This window comes from Curcuma longa, chromosome 3, assembly GCF_044706935.1.
Source record: "Curcuma longa cultivar G26 ecotype Majalengka, Jawa Barat chromosome 3, ITB_CL_G26_1.1, whole genome shotgun sequence".
Taxonomy (NCBI): domain Eukaryota; kingdom Viridiplantae; phylum Streptophyta; class Magnoliopsida; order Zingiberales; family Zingiberaceae; genus Curcuma; species Curcuma longa.
Genome location: NC_133863.1, coordinates 1,873,266 through 1,893,085, shown reverse-complemented (window position 1 = coordinate 1,893,085; position 19,820 = coordinate 1,873,266). Strand labels below are relative to the sequence as shown.

General features: G+C 37.4%; 4 protein-coding genes and 1 pseudogene across 5 annotated transcripts; all 5 read right to left on the bottom strand.

Moving 5' to 3' along the window:
- Window positions 1-851: 851 nt before the first annotated feature.
- LOC141823004 (protein RRP6-like 2) lies at window positions 852-4,812 on the bottom strand. Its single transcript, XM_074710286.1, has 11 exons — window positions 4,141-4,812; window positions 3,708-3,860; window positions 2,721-2,879; window positions 2,555-2,638; window positions 2,159-2,238; window positions 2,003-2,053; window positions 1,838-1,937; window positions 1,619-1,701; window positions 1,468-1,513; window positions 1,142-1,229; window positions 852-1,048 (listed from the first exon to the last, which is right to left on the bottom strand). The coding sequence occupies exons 1-11, from the start codon at window positions 4,810-4,812 to the stop codon at window positions 852-854; spliced, it is 1,713 nt and encodes a 570-aa protein (XP_074566387.1).
- A 575-nt stretch (window positions 4,813-5,387) lies between these two features.
- On the bottom strand, window positions 5,388-16,422 carry LOC141822669 (DExH-box ATP-dependent RNA helicase DExH3-like). Of its 2 annotated transcripts, none has more exons than XM_074710002.1 (19): window positions 16,147-16,422; window positions 15,744-15,898; window positions 15,555-15,642; window positions 15,226-15,462; window positions 13,511-13,606; window positions 12,207-12,395; window positions 11,933-12,092; window positions 11,701-11,831; window positions 10,934-11,104; window positions 10,593-10,865; window positions 9,391-9,585; window positions 8,699-8,902; window positions 7,880-7,949; window positions 7,648-7,796; window positions 7,040-7,348; window positions 6,890-6,949; window positions 6,475-6,627; window positions 6,276-6,386; window positions 5,388-6,108 (listed from the first exon to the last, which is right to left on the bottom strand). In XM_074710002.1, exons 1-19 carry the CDS (start codon window positions 16,378-16,380, stop codon window positions 5,620-5,622), a joined length of 3,474 nt encoding a protein of 1,157 aa, XP_074566103.1. In that variant the 5' UTR covers window positions 16,381-16,422; the 3' UTR covers window positions 5,388-5,619. The 2 variants fall into 2 exon arrangements, with proteins under 2 accessions (XP_074566103.1, XP_074566104.1); XM_074710003.1 differs by having other exon boundaries at window positions 15,744-15,885; window positions 16,147-16,217.
- Window positions 16,423-16,821: 399 nt separating this feature from the next.
- On the bottom strand, window positions 16,822-17,451 carry LOC141823003 (inactive protein RESTRICTED TEV MOVEMENT 2-like). Its single transcript, XM_074710285.1, has 2 exons — window positions 17,304-17,451; window positions 16,822-17,228 (listed from the first exon to the last, which is right to left on the bottom strand). The coding sequence occupies exons 1-2, from the start codon at window positions 17,449-17,451 to the stop codon at window positions 16,891-16,893; spliced, it is 486 nt and encodes a 161-aa protein (XP_074566386.1). The 3' UTR covers window positions 16,822-16,890.
- A 754-nt stretch (window positions 17,452-18,205) lies between these two features.
- On the bottom strand, window positions 18,206-18,976 carry LOC141822672 (uncharacterized). Its single transcript, XM_074710005.1, has 2 exons — window positions 18,865-18,976; window positions 18,206-18,778 (listed from the first exon to the last, which is right to left on the bottom strand). The coding sequence occupies exons 1-2, from the start codon at window positions 18,974-18,976 to the stop codon at window positions 18,279-18,281; spliced, it is 612 nt and encodes a 203-aa protein (XP_074566106.1). The 3' UTR covers window positions 18,206-18,278.
- Window positions 18,977-19,129: 153 nt separating this feature from the next.
- Window positions 19,130-19,820, bottom strand: part of LOC141823002 (DExH-box ATP-dependent RNA helicase DExH3-like) — an 11,551-nt pseudogene continuing 10,860 nt past the window's right edge.

Genomic DNA, 19,820 nt, shown 5'->3' with positions numbered 1-19,820 from the left:
GAGATCTTGTTGGCTAATAGTTAATTGCTAAATTTGGTAGGAATATTTAATGCATACACTTTAATTTTTATAATTAATTTAACAAATTATCGAAATAATAGATTGCATAGCATTTTTTTTACAAAAATTTACAACTAATCATTCTTCTAAATCAATTAGCACATTAATAATTTGATAATTTAATAATTTTAATAGAAATAATATGTAATGCGTTAAATTAAAAATAAAATTAAAAGTTTGTGTATTTTTCTGTTAAAATTGAAAGTCTTCCTAAGGGAAATCTACCAAAATAATCCAGTAACGTTTAAACTTACTCCCCTAAGAAAAATCTAGCTAAATAATCCCCATATAGATAATAATAATGATGATAAAAAAGGAATACCTGCCAAAATAATTTCCCAAAGCTCAGAATCTTAAAATGAAACTAAGAATTGCTCTCTGGCAACATGTCTACTGTATAAAAATATAATCCTCTTTCATGATATTATTGAGTTTTAGATTTCCAGTATCAATCCTTGGGAATGAATATAGACAAGAAAGTTTTTGCTCCAGCCAATCTATTTCATTTCATAGTTCGTATCTTAGTTCATAGTTTTTGCTCTTGCAGAAATTTTCTGAATTAATCAGGCCTCAATTGTACTTGAATGGTGGCATCCTTGGGCTGTCTGATGGAGGGAAAGCTCGACGCTGCGACTGTTCAATTTGATCCACTTGGTTCACATTCTTATCCTGCTGGAGAAAGAGGAGGGAAAAATATTTCAGAGGTGAGATATTTCTCAGAAGAATTGCTAAATAATGTTCAAGTACATATAGAATCATCCTGAATATGAATTCTGTAAACTGAAAATCTCTTAATATCCAGAAAGCTTATGACTTACAGCTTCGATTCGCTCCTCCTTTAGTTGTTGTGCGATCGCCTCAAAAGTAGAAGAATGAATGATTGAACTGTTAATAATTCCAATGATTGAATGCATATGCTTTTCAACGGATGGGCGTGTAAACTTCACCAGCAGCCTTAATGCTTCAGGGGAACGAGGCAACTGCTTTGCTTTTCAGTCAAACAGCGTCAATCACATTGGATAAGTTGCCAAGTTCAAGAAACAAAAATAAAGAGAACAAAAAACAAAAAATCATAATCTACCAATCTGAATTAGGGTTTTATTGGGTAATATGTAACCAGTACTCTCGTCCTCTACACGTGCAATATAGTCTCTCCACTGATAAAGACCCTGTTGAAGAAGCATGATTGTGAATTGTTATCAATTTGTGGAATAAGATCAGTCATGCACATGACAAACAATAATACACAACTATTGAACATATCTCTTTTTTAAAACTAAGACCTTGAATGACAAAACAAATAACAAGTAGTTCTGTTTCTAGAGGAATTGAGGCCATGGATTAGAAACTCATGATTCTCTGTCCTACAGAAACTGTTTCAATTGGAATCTTCTGCAATATACTTACAGAGGCAACAGCAAGCTGCATGGCATTTAAATCAGCATCTCGCAACCTGTTGATAAGGTTGCAAAGAAGGTAAATTTGATTTATTTTGCATTAACACTACAAAAAGACAGCAATTACAAATTAAAGAGAGGGTAGGAATTCTACTGCCAACCCATAAATGCTAAGAAATGATGTATCAGTAAAAATTTCTTTCTTGTAAAGTTGCATGCAGATTGTACTACTACGCTTGTAGACCTGTTAAGTAGTCACAGTCAAAAGAACAATTTGTAACAAGTGCCATATGATATATAACAGAAAAGAGTGCATGGATAAATCCTTAATAAACTAAGCATAAGTTCTCCAGGTACAAATGACTGCATAAAAAATATACCTCCAATATAAGATCATTTGCATCTGAGGATTCAGCTAACAATGTTCTTTTCATATGGTCATATATATATAGAAGGTAATGTGTATCTTCTCTAGCATACCTACATGAAAGATATATATATAAGTTTCAAAAAAATGGTATGGAAAGATAAGTTCATACTAATACTTGAGCATTTCATCTGGAATAGGGCGTAATCTCCAATCAGCATTCTGGTAGCTGCATAGTAACAACTCACATTTTATTTGTTTGATGTGAATGGTCAACTAACGCGACTGTAGAATTATGATATAAAATTTTTAAATAGAAGGCCAAAAAAACTACTCCTTGTTTGCCTCAACTCCACAGAAGTGATGCAAAAGATACTCTAAACTGTTTCTTTCCATTTGCAATACCCTTGATGCCTGTATAAAGTGAAAGAGAGCAGTAACAGCCTAGAGAGCAAGGACTTCATGTACGTAATCATAAGCACATCTAACCTCCAGGATTTGTAATACTCTAGTACATAGTATACAAGTATTAGTCGTGTAGTAGGGAGATTTACTGTCCTAGAAGTACCATGATAACACCTGAATGACAAATGACCATAAAGCTAACTAGGAAGGTTATGATCTTAAGGTGGAGGGAAGGATAAACAAATATATCCAAGCAAAGGTTGTGCATAGTTCTAATGCAAGACTTCAAATCTAGCCTAACTGAAAGACCTGGTGAAATGACTACCTGTCCAGTATCAAAAAGGTTGCATACATATATGCTAAAATCCCGTTGCAACCATAAGATGTCACGATCAGCCCCATGCATTACCTAAAGGAAGAAAGGTAAACACGACAGATAGGCTGACCAAGATGTTAAGTTTAATCAGTTTTTGATGCAAAATAAAAACTACCTTTCTCTTTGAATGGTCCTTGAAAACTTCTCTCAAGTATTGCCCAACATATATTCGTAACTTGAGGGTGTCAATTACAAAGTCTTCATCTCTTGTAGATATTTGCATCAAACAGGTTAGCCCCAGAAATGATCTGTACTGATTGTGTTCTAAATCCACCTGGAATTCAAAAGGACATTCAAAACATAGTACTGAAATTCAGTTTTTGAAAGTAAAATTGTTTCTGAAGCATATGTTCGAACATATAATGCTAAAAACATCAGATAATCCCATATCATCTAGTGCATGGTTTCTTCAGTAAACTTGCCTTCAAAAGAGAAACATTAACAACCGCTGCATTTTTATACATTCAGAAAAAGGAAGTAAAAGTAAACTATTCAAGCTAAGATGAAAGACAAATCAAGAAAGAAATCTTTCACTATCAGTCTAAACATTCTTCCAAGAATACTAAAGTTATTTTCTAAAAAGGAAAGAAAACTAGGGCATGGAAGCAAGGATAAGTTTTCATATATGTCCCTTCAAAGCTAAGACATATAATCTTGCTTCAATTACATAAACACAAACAAGGTAGAGATAGTTTGAGCTAGTTTTTCTCAGAAGAATATTATATAACTCCAAGTTACTCAAGTTATTTTCTTGGTAGAAATAACTAGAGGATAGAATAAGTACACAATGCTAATATGCTCGGGAGAGTAAGATTGAGAAGGGACATGATTTGGTACTATACGCATCCAAGTTCTTGAACTCTGATAGCATCCATAATTAATTGGCATGATCAAACTTTTAGCTGAGAAAGGACAGATTATTTGTGATGGTTGTCTGCTAAATTAATCATTATCCTAAATGATAAAGAATATTAGCACTTTAACACACATGGATGGCAACTACAGCACTGACCACCAAAAAGAAATTTTCTTTTTCGTAATACGAAAGTATCATACTAAAAACAAGAATGAGTTAATAAGAAAACTTCTGGCTGGTACTGACCGCAAATTCATCTACATCCTGAAGCTTAGCAGCTACCATTCTTAAGTCATCCTGAGTTTCCACCAGCTTAAATGGGGTAGACTCGAGATGAAGCGGTTCTACTGGCTCACTTCCAGACTTTCTATCAACAAAGTCCACAACAGAAAGCTTCACCTGCTTATAGGGGAATAAAGTGAAACTATGAAACAAAATATAGCTGGTAATTAACCAATAGAATATATTCGTGCAAATATTTACTAGTAGCAGGCATAGAACCTCACATGAATTATTTATTTTTCAAAAAAAAGAATCCCTGATATAAGACTAGAAGGTTTTACTTCCAAACAATGAATAAGTAGTTGCAAAAATAAACTGATATTCATGAGTACATGCTAATTATCAAAGATGGAGAAGTGAAATATGGGGGAAAAAAACGAAATCCCAAACGACTAACCAGTGGATGAATCAGATTTCCATCGCCTGTGTCCAAACATACATGTCGAAACGGCTCGTTCTTGTTATTCACTCGTATGTTATATTCGTCCTGTGGACGCCGAATGGTGGGAATGTGAAATGGTACCTTCGGAGGAACCGCTTTCGTCCTCTTATCCAACATGGCCACATTGACAGAAGAGCCTGATGCAGAGACGGTCTCATGTTTCTCCGCGTTGCGTTCACTATTATTCACCATTTTCATTCTATCAACAGACTTAAACTCGCCCTCCAGCTTCAACCCCATTGCTGCATCTTTCGCACCTTCCGCTTCCTTTTCCTCCCTCGACTTTTTGAACTCATCCATAGAGATCACAAGACGACCACGAAACTCGACGTTGAGGACAACTGGCGAGTCAGAGGCATCGTCAAGATCCTCAGGGAACCTTGGAGGCTTCTTGATCCCAAAAATATTATCCATACCCCTCGAGGAGGATTCAGCTTCCCCGATTTCCTTCAGAGGGAACTTGAAGCCACCAGTGTTGTTAAAGAAACGCAAGTCCTCACCGGAGGGAATGATTCTGGAGCGTGCAGACGCCTTGGATTCGGAGTAAGCGAGGGGTTCGGAGACCACCACTCGGAGACTGTCCGCCTCGTCCTTCAGTGGGGAGGTGGAGGTCGGTTCTTCGTTCATGAATTGGAGGGCAAGGGGAGAAAGAGGCGCATGAATATCAAGGGTCTGAATTCGACAGCCGGTGAAAAGAAATGGAGGAGGAGGAGGTTTCGCCTTCGTCGGAGCGCCTGGACGCCGGCCGTTGGGTTCTTAAAGCAGAGTGGGAAGGTGCCGAAGCTGGTACGCTTTTTTCTACACTCCCCCCTAGTAATCAAAATAATTACTTTTTATAATTCTTTTTTAGACCAATTCAATTTAATATAATTTTAGGTGTAATAAATAAATTTGGAAACCTGTCAAATTAGAACAGTGGAGAAAAGTTCAAGAGCTCCTGATAGTTTGATCAATTTACAATAACACCCTCATCTTTAATACCAGATGAGGAAAGCGGCGGAAAATGGCAATCTTGTGAACATCCGCCGTTAAAGCCTTTCCAATTTCCTTGGAGCGGAAAAATAGCCGTTGATGTTTTGGAAGAATTTTCATTTAGATTCTGTAGGTTCTATTTTCCTTGAAATGTCCTCGTAGTTTTAAAATTTGCATCAACCACACCAACCTCGTAGTTAAATTCCATTTGCAATATGAAACAAGTGATAAATACAAGATTTATCCATTTGCTATCTCATTCTTGAAATACAAGATTTATACTATAAATAAATTTAAAAAAAATACATGGTAGTATTCCTCTTCTTTGAGCTACGAAATACAAGATTTATCCATTTACTATCTCATTCTCATCCACCTTCCCTCGCTGAATCCTCAAGGAACCAGGCAAATTTCAGTTATACAGGGCCTTTGTTATCAAGTGTTATGCAAACCATCGTAGCCTTAGCGATGATGCTTCGACTTCTTTCGCCGAGGTTTGCTTAAAAGCTTCAGCATATCGTCTGTGAGATCGATCTCGGAGTCTTCATCACCTTCATGCCGGTGTCTCTTGTCAGAAGTGTGTGTCAACCATGCCAGACCTTCTATAGCAGCATCCCTCTCGGCAAACTGTTTGCATTTCTTTGGCTTTCCAACAAATTGCATCCCCTTAAATTCCACTATCGCACGGAACTCGTTGGTCTTCAAGTGCTTCGTCTTGTACCTCGGAGGAGTGTGACCAGCCCTCGACAGTAATGTCTGTAGCAAGCTCTTTGGGTTGGTGACGTTCTTCACAAGATCATTCTTCTTATTCTCGTTGCTGGAAGATCTGGTCCTTCTTGTTTCTCTTCCAAACACAAATCTTCCTTCGCACAGGTCTCCCGAAACAAGCTCCTGAACGGCAAGCATTAGGTACTTGCCTTCTTTGTGGATATCAATTTTTGGATCTTCAAGCTGAACGGAAAGCATCAGAGATATTCCAGTAAATTTTTCGACGAATAACAAAATGCAATAATGGAATGAATAGTGATTGTGTAAACGTAAACATCTCGTCTATCAAATTATAATATAAGAAACTATTATAGGCAACTAGAGAAGCAGCTAAATTTGGGTTATTATACCTTTCTCAGGACAAGCTTATCGAGTTCCGTCTTGAGGCTCCAGTAGCAATCGATTAAATTTGGATCCATAAAAAAATCAATGTAGCCATCCAACATCTTTAGGTGCCCGGACTAGTTAGTCATAAAATTCCAATCAGCTAAAAACCAATTATAAGAAACAGTAACTCCAAAAACAATTTCAATCCAGGGAGAGAAATACCACTTCTCCTCTCACAAGAGATCCACCAAATAAGATCAATATTGAGTCGGACACGCCTGTTGAATCGCGAATAAAAACAGTGTTGACTTTCACCTTCTCGCCAAAGACCAACCAGGGATATGGGATTGTCTGGTACTTTGCATTCACAGAGTTCTGTGTAACAATTTTAGATTCCATAAGCAAGTACATGACATTCAAAAGAAAATAATGTCTAAGGTCAATAGAACAAGAAGGTTCATAATAAAAAATTTGCTTATATTTATAGTTAACAATAGCGAGCATTAGCATGCTGCGTTTTAGTTTATATCTGAATGCACATGAGTTCCTAAAATACGTCAAAAGCCAAACTTATGAAGCTGAAAGAATTGAATCTATCATGTGCTTAAAAAATGATTAACTAAAGCTTTGTACTTACAGCATAAAGTAAAACCTGGCCATCATCCATGGTTTTGAAAGACATAGACTTCTCTCTGTGCTGCGTGAGCATAACAAGAAGAAAAAGATCTGAAGCTTAAATAGGAGAAAATTGCACAAACATCTACCAAAGAAGTGACCATTTATTTACCACTACTGAAGCTATCCCTGGGAACAACCCGGAGCATATAATAGCTCGAACCAGTGACTGGTTATGGCTCAAGCTGTTACTGATGCTGGAGTCTGTATCTACTAGACCAGCATCTTTTAGAATAAAGCTAAATTGCTTCCTCAGAGAATGAATTGCTTGAAGAGTTTGTGTTGAAAGAAAGTTCCTCCAGCAGTATTCATATGTTGATCCTTCTCTCTCTGCATCTTTCCATCCCTCGTATGCACGAACAAGAGCCATATGATCACTGTAATCCTTTGCTGAGAATCGTGATTTTGCAGTTCCTGCCAACTGAAGAAAAGAAGCTGAATGACCATTCGTGCAACCATGAATAATCCATCTTTTCATGTGTGCTAAGAAAAAGTCATGGAGGACTAAATATCTTTCCACTATGCACAGGGGTAATAACAATTTTTAAAAATTAGAAAAAGTATAACCAATCAATGTGCTTATAGAATAATGAAGAATCGATAAGATTTGACAAAAACATTGCTCCAAGGATTAGTTGAATTCCAAAAAATAACTAAAATATAAAACATTAAACCAAATAATTATAATCCTTTGTCATCCCACTAGAGAAGGGAACTCACATCCTTCTTGTCCTGTGGTAATAAGAAAGGGTCTCTAACACTTAGACCAGATACTACTGTAAGAACTGGGTCAACACACCGAAAAACGGCACCCATAATAAGCATCTTTCCTAGCTTCGGATCAACTGGAAGCATTGATAGATATCGACCTACATGAAACAAAAATAAAAAACTGAATTTCAAGAGATTTGAAATCCAAACAATCTCAAGATAACATCATTTTACTCCATACCAAGATTTGTAAGATTCTCTTGCCCATCTAGAGCTCCAATCTTCTTCAGGAATTCAACAGCATTTTGGACCTGTATTAATCCAGTATTTTAACTCACTTCTGTACTGAACTAGAAGGAACCATATTCTTATTTTGGAAAGCAAGAACATTAACCACCAGTTGGAGACGTGACACTAGATAGTACAAACATTGTTCAAAGCTTTTGAAAAGAGATAAAACAAAAAGGAAAAAAGGATAACATTGCTCAACTTTCATCATGGTAGAGAGTACAGATTATCTTGGTAAAAGCCATGACTGAACTCAGAACCATGAAACTTTGCAGAAGCACAAAAAATACACATCTTCAATAAGATTATATTTTTAAAAAGAAAAAGGGGGGAAATCATCACAGAGTGCCATGTAATCTCCGTACTTTTGGTTCATTCAGGACTCTACTACTCTAAATGAACACTCAATGTGCACAGGATTTGGGGACCATGTAATTGTCACAGAAATGCACAAAATGAAGCTGGCAATTCAGTTGGGCAATCAAACATAGCAGGCTTACAAATTTGAAATTTGTGGAGGACAGGTCTTAAGTATAGTTCAGTGAACTTCATAAATAATATAATTAATATGATTGCACACTAATTTTTCTGAATCACAAAATTTAAAAACTAATCAATTGTAGCAGATTTTGCAAGTGAGAATTTTAATTTATTGAACTAGTATTTGCAAATAACTTCAGAAGAATAATGAAAGGAAAAGAAAGGATTCCAGCTAAAATGCAGGTTTCGCCTGTTTAGTTTCAGTAATTAGGTTGCAAATTGCAATACTTACAGCGAGAGATTCTGGGGGCTGCAAAGAAGCTGACAAGAAGTCTCCTATGCTACCAACTTGCAAGCTTTTTATTTGCAAACATAATGAATTCAATGGAGTTCGCAGCAGCTCAGGAAGTTGATATTCTGCAAAGGCATCATATACACATCTAGGATAGAGATGATAGCATTCCCCTGGTTGCACACGTCCAGCCCTACCTCTTCTCTGAAAATGATTGGAAAGAATAAATTAAAGCGAGCAGAACAACAATACCAGTGACAATTTAAATGTGTCATGAATCCAATGACAACTAACACAGGTGGGGGATTTTAAACCCAAGTCCAAGTGGTATATTCTATGCTGTCATTTTAAAATCCGAAAGTTGCTGATAAGCAGTTTTAATGAATTTAAGATTAGGATGGGAATCATCAAATCTAACCCACTGAAAAAAATAAATAAATAACAGATAAGAGATGTAAAATGACAAATCTTGAAGTGGGATATCTCTCTTGATGGGTATAAACATGGAAATCCAGGGCCGACTGGAACATTATATGCTATCATTCTAAATTCAAATTTGCTGATAGATAAATAATTTAATTCATTCAAGAATAAATTGGAAATCATAATGAACATAATCTAAACGTTAAAATCATTAAATAAAACATATCCAAGAGACATAAAATGATAAATGTTGAAGGAAAGTATCTCACTTGACGGGCAGAAGCTTTAGAAATCCAGGATGGCAGCAAGCAAGGTGTATTGTTCAAAGCGTCATATGTAGTCTCCTTTGCTTTGCCACAGTCTACAACAAAGACGATATCGTTTATGGTAATACTTGCTTCTGCCATGTTTGTAGCTAGGACTACCTTTCGCACATTTGGTGGAGGCTTTTCAAAAATGAGTTTCTAGAAATATCATAAAGAATAAGATATTAGAAGAGAAATGCAGCATCAAAATGAGATGGGAATATTCTCTTAATTTAATAAAACCAATTAAGAGGGAAGGAATTGCAAACATGTAACTGATTGATCAGTCAATTCTAGACAAAGGGTCAAATATGATCTCCTAGTTTTCTATTGGAAAACTATTTTACATCAGGAGGCCAATAGTAGCATATAAGGATCTCCTGGTAAACTGCAATAAGGGTGTCATTAAGACTCCCTGAGATAATTCAATCCAACCAAGAAATTCCTGCATGTCTTCTTTCATTCACAATTACTTTCTAGCTTGCTTCACATTTGACAGAATATTGGGCAGAATTATAAGTGAACGCCTACGTGTAGAGAGTTCATAAAAACCATGAGAGAATTGACTTAAGCTGGATGGCTTTTCATACAATTACCTCAATTTCTCATTTCCAACCCAATTCTGACACAATAGTTGTGACACTATAAAGACAATATATACACACCTTGCACGAACACACAGAAAAATGCAGAAACAGAAATTAAGTTGCAGTAATGTTCGAATAACTTTTTAAAGAAAAAAATAAAAAGAAATTCTCATATATGGAAAAATTATTGGTGTTGAATTCAACTGACTGACCATTGACAAATTAGAAGACTATACATTTATAATCTTAATACTCTCCTCCAGTCCAGGTTGATGGGCCCGAGTGAACTGGGCCAAGCCCAACATGTTGGCTAACTCAACTTAATTGGAGATCTATTACTAACATAGCACAATCCAAACACAAGAACTCTTTTCCAATACCATGTCTATTGTGATTGATCTATAAAAAAGTTTGTTCAGTAAGAACTGAGTCTACACAATGCATTTACATTCTTAACACCTTGACAATGAAGTGAACAATTACTTAGATAAGACATAATGAAAATCATATGGACATTTTACAAGGAGCAAAACAGAAAACAAATTAAGAAACAGACAAAATCATGATCACAAAAATCACCTGTTCAGAAGTTGCCATTGAACCATGACATGCAATTACCAATACCCTGTTAGGATCTCCTAAAAGAGGATGAGCCCTCAGCTGATCCCTCAAGCAACTAATGTCGTCCCAGCCAGTCATAAACACAAGCACGGCACCTGGCTGCTCCTTCCGGCATATATAACATAGAATAGCCTCGATAAGGTTAAAACCTATACAATCTGGTGTCCAAGAGGCCAAAGAATCACGTGCTCTGGAACTGTAGCCATCAAAATTTGAATTTTTAAGAGCTTCCTGCAAACAGAATGTAGCACCACGTAAGAACTGCATTTGCATAAGATTCTTGCAAACAGTAGTAGTACCTCGACAAGAGAAGTAATCTGATTTTTCCTTTTCCGCGGCATCAGCTGCCTCTGTGTCTTCCACAATTTCTCTTGGCCATAGTCATCAATTTGGTTGAAAGAAGTCAGCTTGTATCCAGTCTTCTCAAGAATATCTTCAAGAAAGTGTGCCCTTACAGGATAGGTGAAGCCCTAAAGCAGAATTTGGTTTTAAAAGACACAAAGCAAACATGCTGTTCCTTGAAAATGTCATGAGAAGTACGTTTTGATATAGGTATTTATTCACAGCTGATGAACTTATGAAGTAGAAAATAATTGGTAACATCCTCCAAAAAAAAAGGAAATATTTGCATTTAGAAAAGGATCAATACTAAATGCTGGGTAATTTTCGATTCACAAATTGATAAGTACAAATTGCAGAAACTACTATGTGCACACTTTCTGATACACTTCATAAAGTTTTTCAACACAAATAAAACAATTAAACTCAGTTTCTTGCTAATATTTAGAACACTATGGAATACTAATGAAAACAATTCTATAGAAAATGCCATAAATAATCTACTTAATTTTTATGGTGCTGAAAGTTGAGTAAGCAATATAAGGCTGATTATTTTTGCCATCTTCACTTCACAATAGTTCCCTTAAATCATAGCCTCGAAATGAATCACAATTCAGAGTAAGGGAGACCAAGAACGTTTCAGAAGTATGAGTATTTTGCAATTCTTCAAATAGATAAAGAGAATGATGGGCATTCAAAAACCAAAGATTAACACAACACAGCTTACAGGAATGTGGATTGTTGGTGCCCCACCAAAGTAACTTGAAAATAATTCAGCATTTAGAGTCGCGCTCATCAAAATCAACCTCAAATCACGACGACGTGGAAGAAGGTCCTTTAACACGATCAACAAAAAATCTGCACATGTCAAATAAGTACATGCAATCTTGCAACAAACAACTGAAATAGCTTGTGCAAAAGATGAAAGCCTTTGTATTTGTGTAATGTGGAAGACACACCTTCATTCATGCCTCGTTCATGAATTTCATCAACAAAAACATGAGTTACACCATTCAAATTTCGGTCCCCCAGCAATCTTCTTAACAAAATACCACTGGTACAAAATAGAAGATGTGTATTTTTTCCTTTGATTCCCTCTAATCGAACTTTGTAACCAACCTATCACAAAAACCAATGTCTAGAACAAAGCTTGTAAAGGAATTTTCAAAAAGCACAATAATTATTAAATATCTCTTGCCAAAGCAAACTAGGTAAGTATGGAAAGAGACTTACTGTCTCACCAAGATTCTCCCCTCTTTCAGTTGAAACTCTTTCTGCAACAGCCATAGCAGATATCCTTCGTGGCTGAGTGCAGATGATATTACAAAATGCTCCACGGCCAGATTCTATCTCAGATTCTAGTACATATTGAGGAAGTTGAGTTGTTTTACCACAACCAGTTTCCCCAGAAATTACTATCACCTGATAGATAAGCACCAAATGATGAGTACACACGCCTTATTCTTCAAAAATTCACTTGTCAACAAACTTATGGATAATAATCGAGGGGTACCATAAGTCCATTGAGTGATAAAAGAAAAGACAGACAAGTAACTCTCTATTTCAAATTTTGAAGTCCAATGCTCAAACTATCTTCCAGTTTTAGTTAAATATAAGTTTTATGTTTAAAATTCAAATATTGGAGTTTCATGATTATTAAGCTTTCTATATTTAATTAAATTCAAATTCAAATTTGGAACCTAAATGGTTGAATGTTTATATTTTTAATTAATTTCGAATTTTATAATCAAGTTCAAATTTTGGAGCCTAAATGATTAAAATATTTTTATTTTCAGTTAATTTGAAATTTTAATTAATTTAATGCATGGTACTTAATACAATTTAATGCTTACCTAATAGAAAAACTACTTTGTTCTAAGACCTTGTATTATAACTAAAGCCAACCTCCCTCTCTCAAGATAAACTATTATTCATAGGAAGAAGAGGGGAATTGATTTCAAATTTCAAGTTGGGTTTCTCCACTCTTCTTTTTGGCAGTGCACTATTTGACCTCCAATATTCTTCTATCTGTTTTTTTAGATTGTTCGCATCAATTGTTTTATATGCTTTTGTGACGTCAATTGACATTATAAACATCAACTTACGTTATAAAAGTGATTAAAAAATGTGTCAAATATGAAATATCTTAATGGTCTATAAAGAAATAGTTCTATTTTGTGCTTTAAAAAATTAAAATGGAGTGACATGATAGTCAGTAAGAGAAATGTTCTTGCAAACAATTATGGAGTATCATAAAACATACTGATAACTGTCATTTGATTTGGCAATGTTTGCGTTAGCATGCACTTGCTACTTGTAAGCAAGAAGCTGTTACGAACCAACTAAATGCAACAAACATCTTTTTCAATGTTTTCCTTTTATTCACAGAACCCACGCAGAATCCACACAGTTTTTTAGCACTACAATGTTTTCCTTTTATTCACAAAACCCAAACATGAGAAAATGAAAACAAGTTAAACTGCAAAACATTTAGATGGGAAAAGTTTCTATCGTGCACACTAACCAAAAATTCAAACCTGGTTGCGGGCGATAGCAGACAGTAATCTGTCCTTCTCCTTGAATGCTGGAAGGGATTTTCTAAAATTCAGCATCTTTACACCTTCAGGTGATTCCTGTCAAAAATTGGCCATCACATCATTTCTTTGATGCACATAAAACTAATGTCTATACATAATGCAATAAATTAAATGAATGCGATTTAAATTTGTGTAGAGAAAACTTCATGCCCAATATAAACCAAATGTTTTTCTAGCCACAGTATGTGGAAACCTTAGTTTTAAGAAATGGATACAGTTTTAGCTACAATAAAGTCAGATAAACTACCACAAAATGGAATTATGTTTATTAGCAATGAAAATTTAGAAGTTCGATAAACTTGCAGCATTGTTTTAGAAAACCTCTGCATAAGGTTATGCAATGAGGGCCTGCATGATATCCACGTATCGTTGCATAAGGTCATATAGAATAAACCATTTTTAAATATTAATTAGGTTAAAACAATTTTGCTAAATAAGCAACAATTTGTCCTCGGCTACATGCATACAAGGATTGAAATCTCAACCTGAGCCAAGGTGTTGGTCCCTGGTCAGCTTGAGGCAGTGCTGTCATTGTTGTATTTGTGCAAGATGTGTGCTAAAGGAGGAGAAAAGGGGAGGAAAAGAGGAACCAAGGAAGAATGTCAGTGTTGGTGTCAAAGGAAGAAGAAAAGAGGAGTTGAGACGAGCACTTATAATGGAGAAGGGGGGAAGGAGAGGAGGTTTCATGTGTGTGCCACTATGTGAAGGAGAAGGGGGAGGAGGGAACATGTGTCATGTGTGCAAAGGTGTTTGTGAGTGTCATCTGTTCTACATGACATTGGCAGGTGGAATGAAATGTCGCAACTGCCAACCAGAACGCAATAGGACTTTGAACTATGCCTGCATACACTCTTTTAGAACTTGACACAACTCAAGAAGAATAGCTATATTTCTATTTCAAGTGAAACAATTAGTGTTATAGACTCCTAAAGAAGTAAATATCTAACCATGCTTGAGAATAGTTATTATACCCATGATTTGAAATCTCATTTTAAGTTAGTGTTTCGATCCCCTAGCCAGTTTCATGTTGCACTGGAGCTTGCCAAGATCCTGTGTTAGTGGCATGGAGGAGGAAAAGGAAGAGAGGCGAATGGGGAAGGAGGAGAAAGAGATTATCATCTTCTCCATTTCAGGATGCCGCAGCGAAGCCAAGAGAAGACAAACAACAAGGAAATTTCAGTATGCAAAGGAAGAGGAGAAGCTCATGAGATCTTGCCAAAGTGCCAAACCCTTGCCCGACATTGTGCAACCTTGATGACACTTGTGTGATCCTCTTGAGTGGAAAGTCAGAACACAAAGAAGCTTCGCAAAAGTCAAAATAAGCACATAACCCCGCCGACGCTACAGAAATGTGGAACCCTCATGCAATCATCGATAAGGTTGTAGGACGCTCACACGACCTTGCCAACACCACAAAACCCATACATGATGTTCGCCTATTGCTATATTGAGAATGTTTCGTGTGTCGATCGACAGGTGATACAATAATTCCACCTGTCGACCGGCTCGACATTATAAATCATGATCACACCATCTGTACTGAACAAGAATATTCTGAAAAAACACAAGATAAATACAATGGTGGCAGAAAATATCTTCTTCTAAGATAAAGAAACAATTTTATATGGCAGACATGCTAAGGAGAAATGATCGACCTGCCAAGTTATCTGCATATTTCTCATTCGGTTACTCTTTCTCTGTAGAATCTTTTCCATAACCGACCCGTCAACCAAAGGTTCTTGGCTTTCACATGGTTCATCATCCTCCACCACCTTGCTGGAAGAGTTGTTTTCCAATTCACTGTTGACCTTGTTAGATGTTAACAGCATCTTATCAACATGGTCTTGCAGGAGGCCCTCAACCCTCCTCTGCAAGCTAAGAGGAATCACCACCTGCATTACAAGCACAGATATCGTTTGAGAACAGTGGGCTAGATAGTTCAGACACAATGATATCTGTTTCTAACCAATGCTACAACACCTACTTCTCTTTGTGGCCGCTTATCATCAAGATCAGGTCTATAATTAGGTAGAGGGACCTTGCTGGCAACCACTACCTTTCCATATAGTTCACTACGTGAATGAAAAGACATGCATTAGCAACAACATAGCGATGTGTCATTGTTTTGTCAGCATACAAAGAATACTAGGGAAAATATCATAACATTTCTAACCTGTAAAGACCCATTATTTTTGCAATATTGGATATTTGTTCATAATCTCGCCGATCTCTTTTGTCTCTGGAAACAATCTCTTGTTCTTCTGGGTTACGTAAAAGCAAACTAAGTTTCCATCTCCATTCATCAATGTTAGCCACTGAAGAAGAAGGCTGTAGATAGTAACTATATCAAAACTGAACAGATTTTTAATAGAAAAATGTCTCTCTTTTTTTATTTTCTATTCAAGTCTCCAGCACTAGTTAAATTAAACAAGTCGAAATTTAATTGCCCGTGTTATACACGCTAGGTTCCATCAGAAAATGACATCAAGCAGGCAAACGAATCAACTTTACCAATACTTAAAGCAAGTAAATTAACCAAAATCATCCAAAGCCTCCTCATTCACAGCAATTCTTACCTGTTGGTTATCGAACTCGCACTCATATTCATCGTCGGAGAACTGCTCCACTGCATAGCCGCAGAAACCCCTCTCCCACCGAATACAGCATTTAGAAGTAACATCCCCAGCACTCGCACGGACCGATCGCTGTAAGAGGAAAGATAAAGCTCCGAACTTGCGATTCAGTAGTGTTGCTCCGCACCGCTCACGCCTCAGAAGCAAACCGACACCATACCCTATTCCGCGATACATTATTTCATGGGGCCATGGCGACCAACCTTAGCACTGCCGGAACCCCGATGTCGGAAATTTGGCACAAAGGAGAAGCAGGAGTCCCCCAGTTAGGGTTTAGCAGCGCCGGCGAGAGGGGCCCTTTAACCTGAAAACGCAGATTCGGACCGGACGGACTCGATTATGAGTCCCCTTTTTTTAAAAAAATAATATATATATATATATATAATATATTAATAATAATAATAATACTATTTTTTTCTCCTGTTTTTTTCGCGGCCCTTGCAACTCTCCCACGAACTTGAAATCGCGGCCACGGAGGTCACGAACTCGCGGCCTCGCCGGACTGATAATCACGGCCACCTTCGAGACCGTAAGCTCGCGGTTGCAGTGGATGGATGTTGAGGGATTTAACATCGATACAAAAGGAGTAATCTTCGTCAAGTTTATGAAGCACAAGGATACGTTTCATCACAAGCAATTCAGAGATTCAATTCATGAACAGAGACACAATTATGCATTTTTTTTTCATCACAATAACTTGCTGGCGACGTAAGTTCCCAGCCCTGCTGCGAGCACAGTGACCACAACCGTGCTAATAATCAACGTCTTGCGCTTCCTCGGATCCCTCAAAACGCCTCCACCTCCTCTCCCTTTCACCATTTTATCTGCAGGTTTTGGCAGAAGCACGTAGAGAGTCTCCTTGTCCAGGTTGGCCTGGATCTCCCTCACGTTGCACTCCTTGGGAAGTTGGAAGGTCTTCAGGAACCGAAGCCATCGATTGCCTTCTACAGCGCGCTCTCCGCTCACACTCAGTTTCCCTGATGTGTCGGCTTGAACCTTGAGGTCTTCCTTCTCGAATCCCAGACCTGAATTGGAACATGGAGAGGTGTTAAAAGTTCATGAATCAAAGGAGAGACGATGGAGAGAACAGTAGCAATTGCCTGAGACGTCGACGAGCAGCGCGTCGAGTTCTCCCCATTTAATCCATTCGCAGGGAGGAAAGCACTGAGTGAAAGTACGCAGAGATGATTTGGCTTCCATTTCTGTAACTTTGGCGAACTCTAGGAGGTTGTTGATATTTGAATGCATGGAATGAAGGGCTTTGCTTGGGAGAAGGAAGATATATATTCCCTTAATTTGGTTGATTGTCAAGTTTAGGTCACCTGAAACTTCATGTCTGGAACTACCTTAGCTGGTGTTCACTTTACTGTAGGAATAAAGTCATCCTTAATTTAACGTGTTTGGATCTGCATGAGAATCTGATTAATATGAGAAAAAGGTCCGTGATATATCTTTTATTGAACAAATGCTATATGCTTATCGAAGCTAAATGTCAACTTTTGCTGGATTCAGAAAAGAAAATTGACTTTCTTTTCAAACACCAATTAAACAAATATGTTTTTACGATAGCAAAGTTCATAAATTTCAAACACCAATTGAACAAATATGTATGAACTCATCGTATATGAGAATGGTGCATGAACCCAACCCAAATAATGAAGGTTAATTCTTATACAACCAATAACAAAAGAAAAATCAAATTGCATAAAATATATTAACTAAAAATGGATTTTTACACAATTCAATTGGGTTCTAATTAATTGGACTGGAGTAACAAAGGGGCAAATTTTAATTAGATTGAGGATTTAATTTAATTGTGTTCAAAATTAAACAATCACCTTATTTGTGGTTGTTTTGAAGAGATCTTTTGCTCCTTAGTTGATGCCTTTTAATTAAATTTATTAGGTTAGGTCTCAAAATTTACAATGATCCTATTACGTAGGAGATCATGTATAGTGTGATCCATGATCCAACAAGAACACAATTGTTTGCATGTCTGCTTATTCTTGATGTTCTTCCTTTCTGTTTAATCAAATTACATTCGATACAAGTAATGCTCCAGCTTCAATGGCATTTTAATTTTTCATTCTCTCGATCGGTTTATACCACAGGTAGATTCCTGTTCCCACCAAGGCCACAGTGATTAGAATTCCGATGATTGTGATCCTACTGCGTCTGCGGAATTCACATTGCAATTCCTTCCCCGTTTCTGCCATTTCTTCGCGCTTCTCTTCTGTCATCTTCTTATCTTCCATTAATGGCTGACCGGTGCTACCAACTGGCTCCGTCGTTCTCGACTTGGTCCTTTGTCGCAGACCACTTTCGCGACCATCGTCTCTCGTCTCCGGCGAAGCTTCCAGTTTTGCGGTGTCACCTTGGGTGCCAAATTTCGGAAGTTCGATCTGGAGGAGGCCGTTCTCAACCTTGGCCCTGATCTCGCTGGCGTTACAGTGATCCGGCACTTGGAAATTCTTGACGAAGCGGCTCCATCGGTTTCCGTTAAGTGGGCGTTCTCCGGTGATCTTTAGGTTGCCGAAGTCGTCGATGCGGACATCGATATGCTCCTTCCTAAAACCTGCACATAGAATTGAGGAGATCAAAAGATGACCAAGTACGTACTGCAAGAACAGATAAAAGGTGTATAATGCATGCATTGCATGCCTGGGAGTTCAACGATGAAGAACTCTGCTTCATTTGATGAAACCACTCGATCTAAAGGAACAAAATCCACGAAGAGGCGCTGTTCGGGGACGGAAGACGGCGATCTCTCCATCGGGCTTTCTTTTTTTACCTTCGAATGATTTGACCGACGGATGAAATCATATATATACGGACAAAGAAGAGTACTTTCTTTGGATGTGCGTGATGATCAAAGTAAGTTATTCCTTTTCGCGTGGTTCTTGAGAGGAAGGCGTGCCTGCCTTCTTCAATCTGCTCTTGCGCAGGTCACCTCGGAGAAGAGGAAACCGAGGTTCCTTGTTTCCTCTGCACGCTTTGCTGCTTCGCTACTTTTCGCATCTGTTCCACTGGAAGTTTCAGAAAAATACGTTAAAACAGAGCAATCAGCAAATGGTTCGTTTGCTTTGCTTGAGACTGAGCTCCTTATAGATTGAGAACAAGTTTTTTTGTCGATTATGCTGCTCTCTTCACCGCCGGCGTCTCTTCGGTCTCTCTTCGCTCCCAATAGCTCATTGCTCCACTCCCTGCGCATTCTTTTCAAGCTCTTCGAATTGAGCTCATCATATTCTCCCGCTTGAATTCGACACACAAGTCAGCACAAAGAAGTTTAATTTTGCTTCCTAATCGCACTCTGCTCGAGCTTCATTCTCCTGGTCATGGCCGGCTAAACTGATCAACATGAGGCGTTCTGTAACGGGATCTTACTGACCTTGTCGTTGCCTGTTTTGGAGCAGCACCTTTGACATTGTCTCTGCGACTTCAACAAAGTTGTTCTGAAATTATCTTCTTCTTTTCTTTCTTTTACCTTTCCCTTTTTTTGAGATTATTTACTTCTTTTAATGGTAATTATAGTTCACAAAATAGTTCCAAATTAAGTAGTAGGAAGATGAGCAGTGATTATGAAAAATAATTAATTGTCTAATAGTTTTTAAAAAATA

Excerpts from the sequence above, each read along its gene's own strand:
- LOC141823004 (XM_074710286.1), bottom strand. The coding sequence starts at position 4,812 with ATGAACGAAGAACCGACCTCCACCTCCCCACTGAAGGACGAGGCGGAC. Across the intron at positions 2,054-2,158 it reads GGAGTTGAGGCAAACAAGGA|CTACCAGAATGCTGATTGGA; the intron begins GTAGTTTTTTTG and ends GTTACTATGCAG. Across the intron at positions 1,049-1,141 it reads TAAAACCCTAATTCAGATTG|CAAAGCAGTTGCCTCGTTCC; the intron begins GTAGATTATGAT and ends TTGACTGAAAAG.
- LOC141822669 (XM_074710002.1), bottom strand. The coding sequence starts at position 16,380 with ATGTATCGCGGAATAGGGTATGGTGTCGGTTTGCTTCTGAGGCGTGAG. Across the intron at positions 9,586-10,592 it reads CAATGGCAACTTCTGAACAG|AAACTCATTTTTGAAAAGCC; the intron begins GTGATTTTTGTG and ends TGATATTTCTAG. Across the intron at positions 6,387-6,474 it reads CTCTTGTGAGAGGAGAAGTG|TCCGGGCACCTAAAGATGTT; the intron begins GTATTTCTCTCC and ends ATGACTAACTAG.
- LOC141823003 (XM_074710285.1), bottom strand. The coding sequence starts at position 17,451 with ATGCATTCAAATATCAACAACCTCCTAGAGTTCGCCAAAGTTACAGAA. Across the intron at positions 17,229-17,303 it reads GCTGCTCGTCGACGTCTCAG|GTCTGGGATTCGAGAAGGAA; the intron begins GCAATTGCTACT and ends GTTCCAATTCAG.
- LOC141822672 (XM_074710005.1), bottom strand. The coding sequence starts at position 18,976 with ATGGAGAGATCGCCGTCTTCCGTCCCCGAACAGCGCCTCTTCGTGGAT. Across the intron at positions 18,779-18,864 it reads CTTCATCGTTGAACTCCCAG|GTTTTAGGAAGGAGCATATC; the intron begins GCATGCAATGCA and ends TTCTATGTGCAG.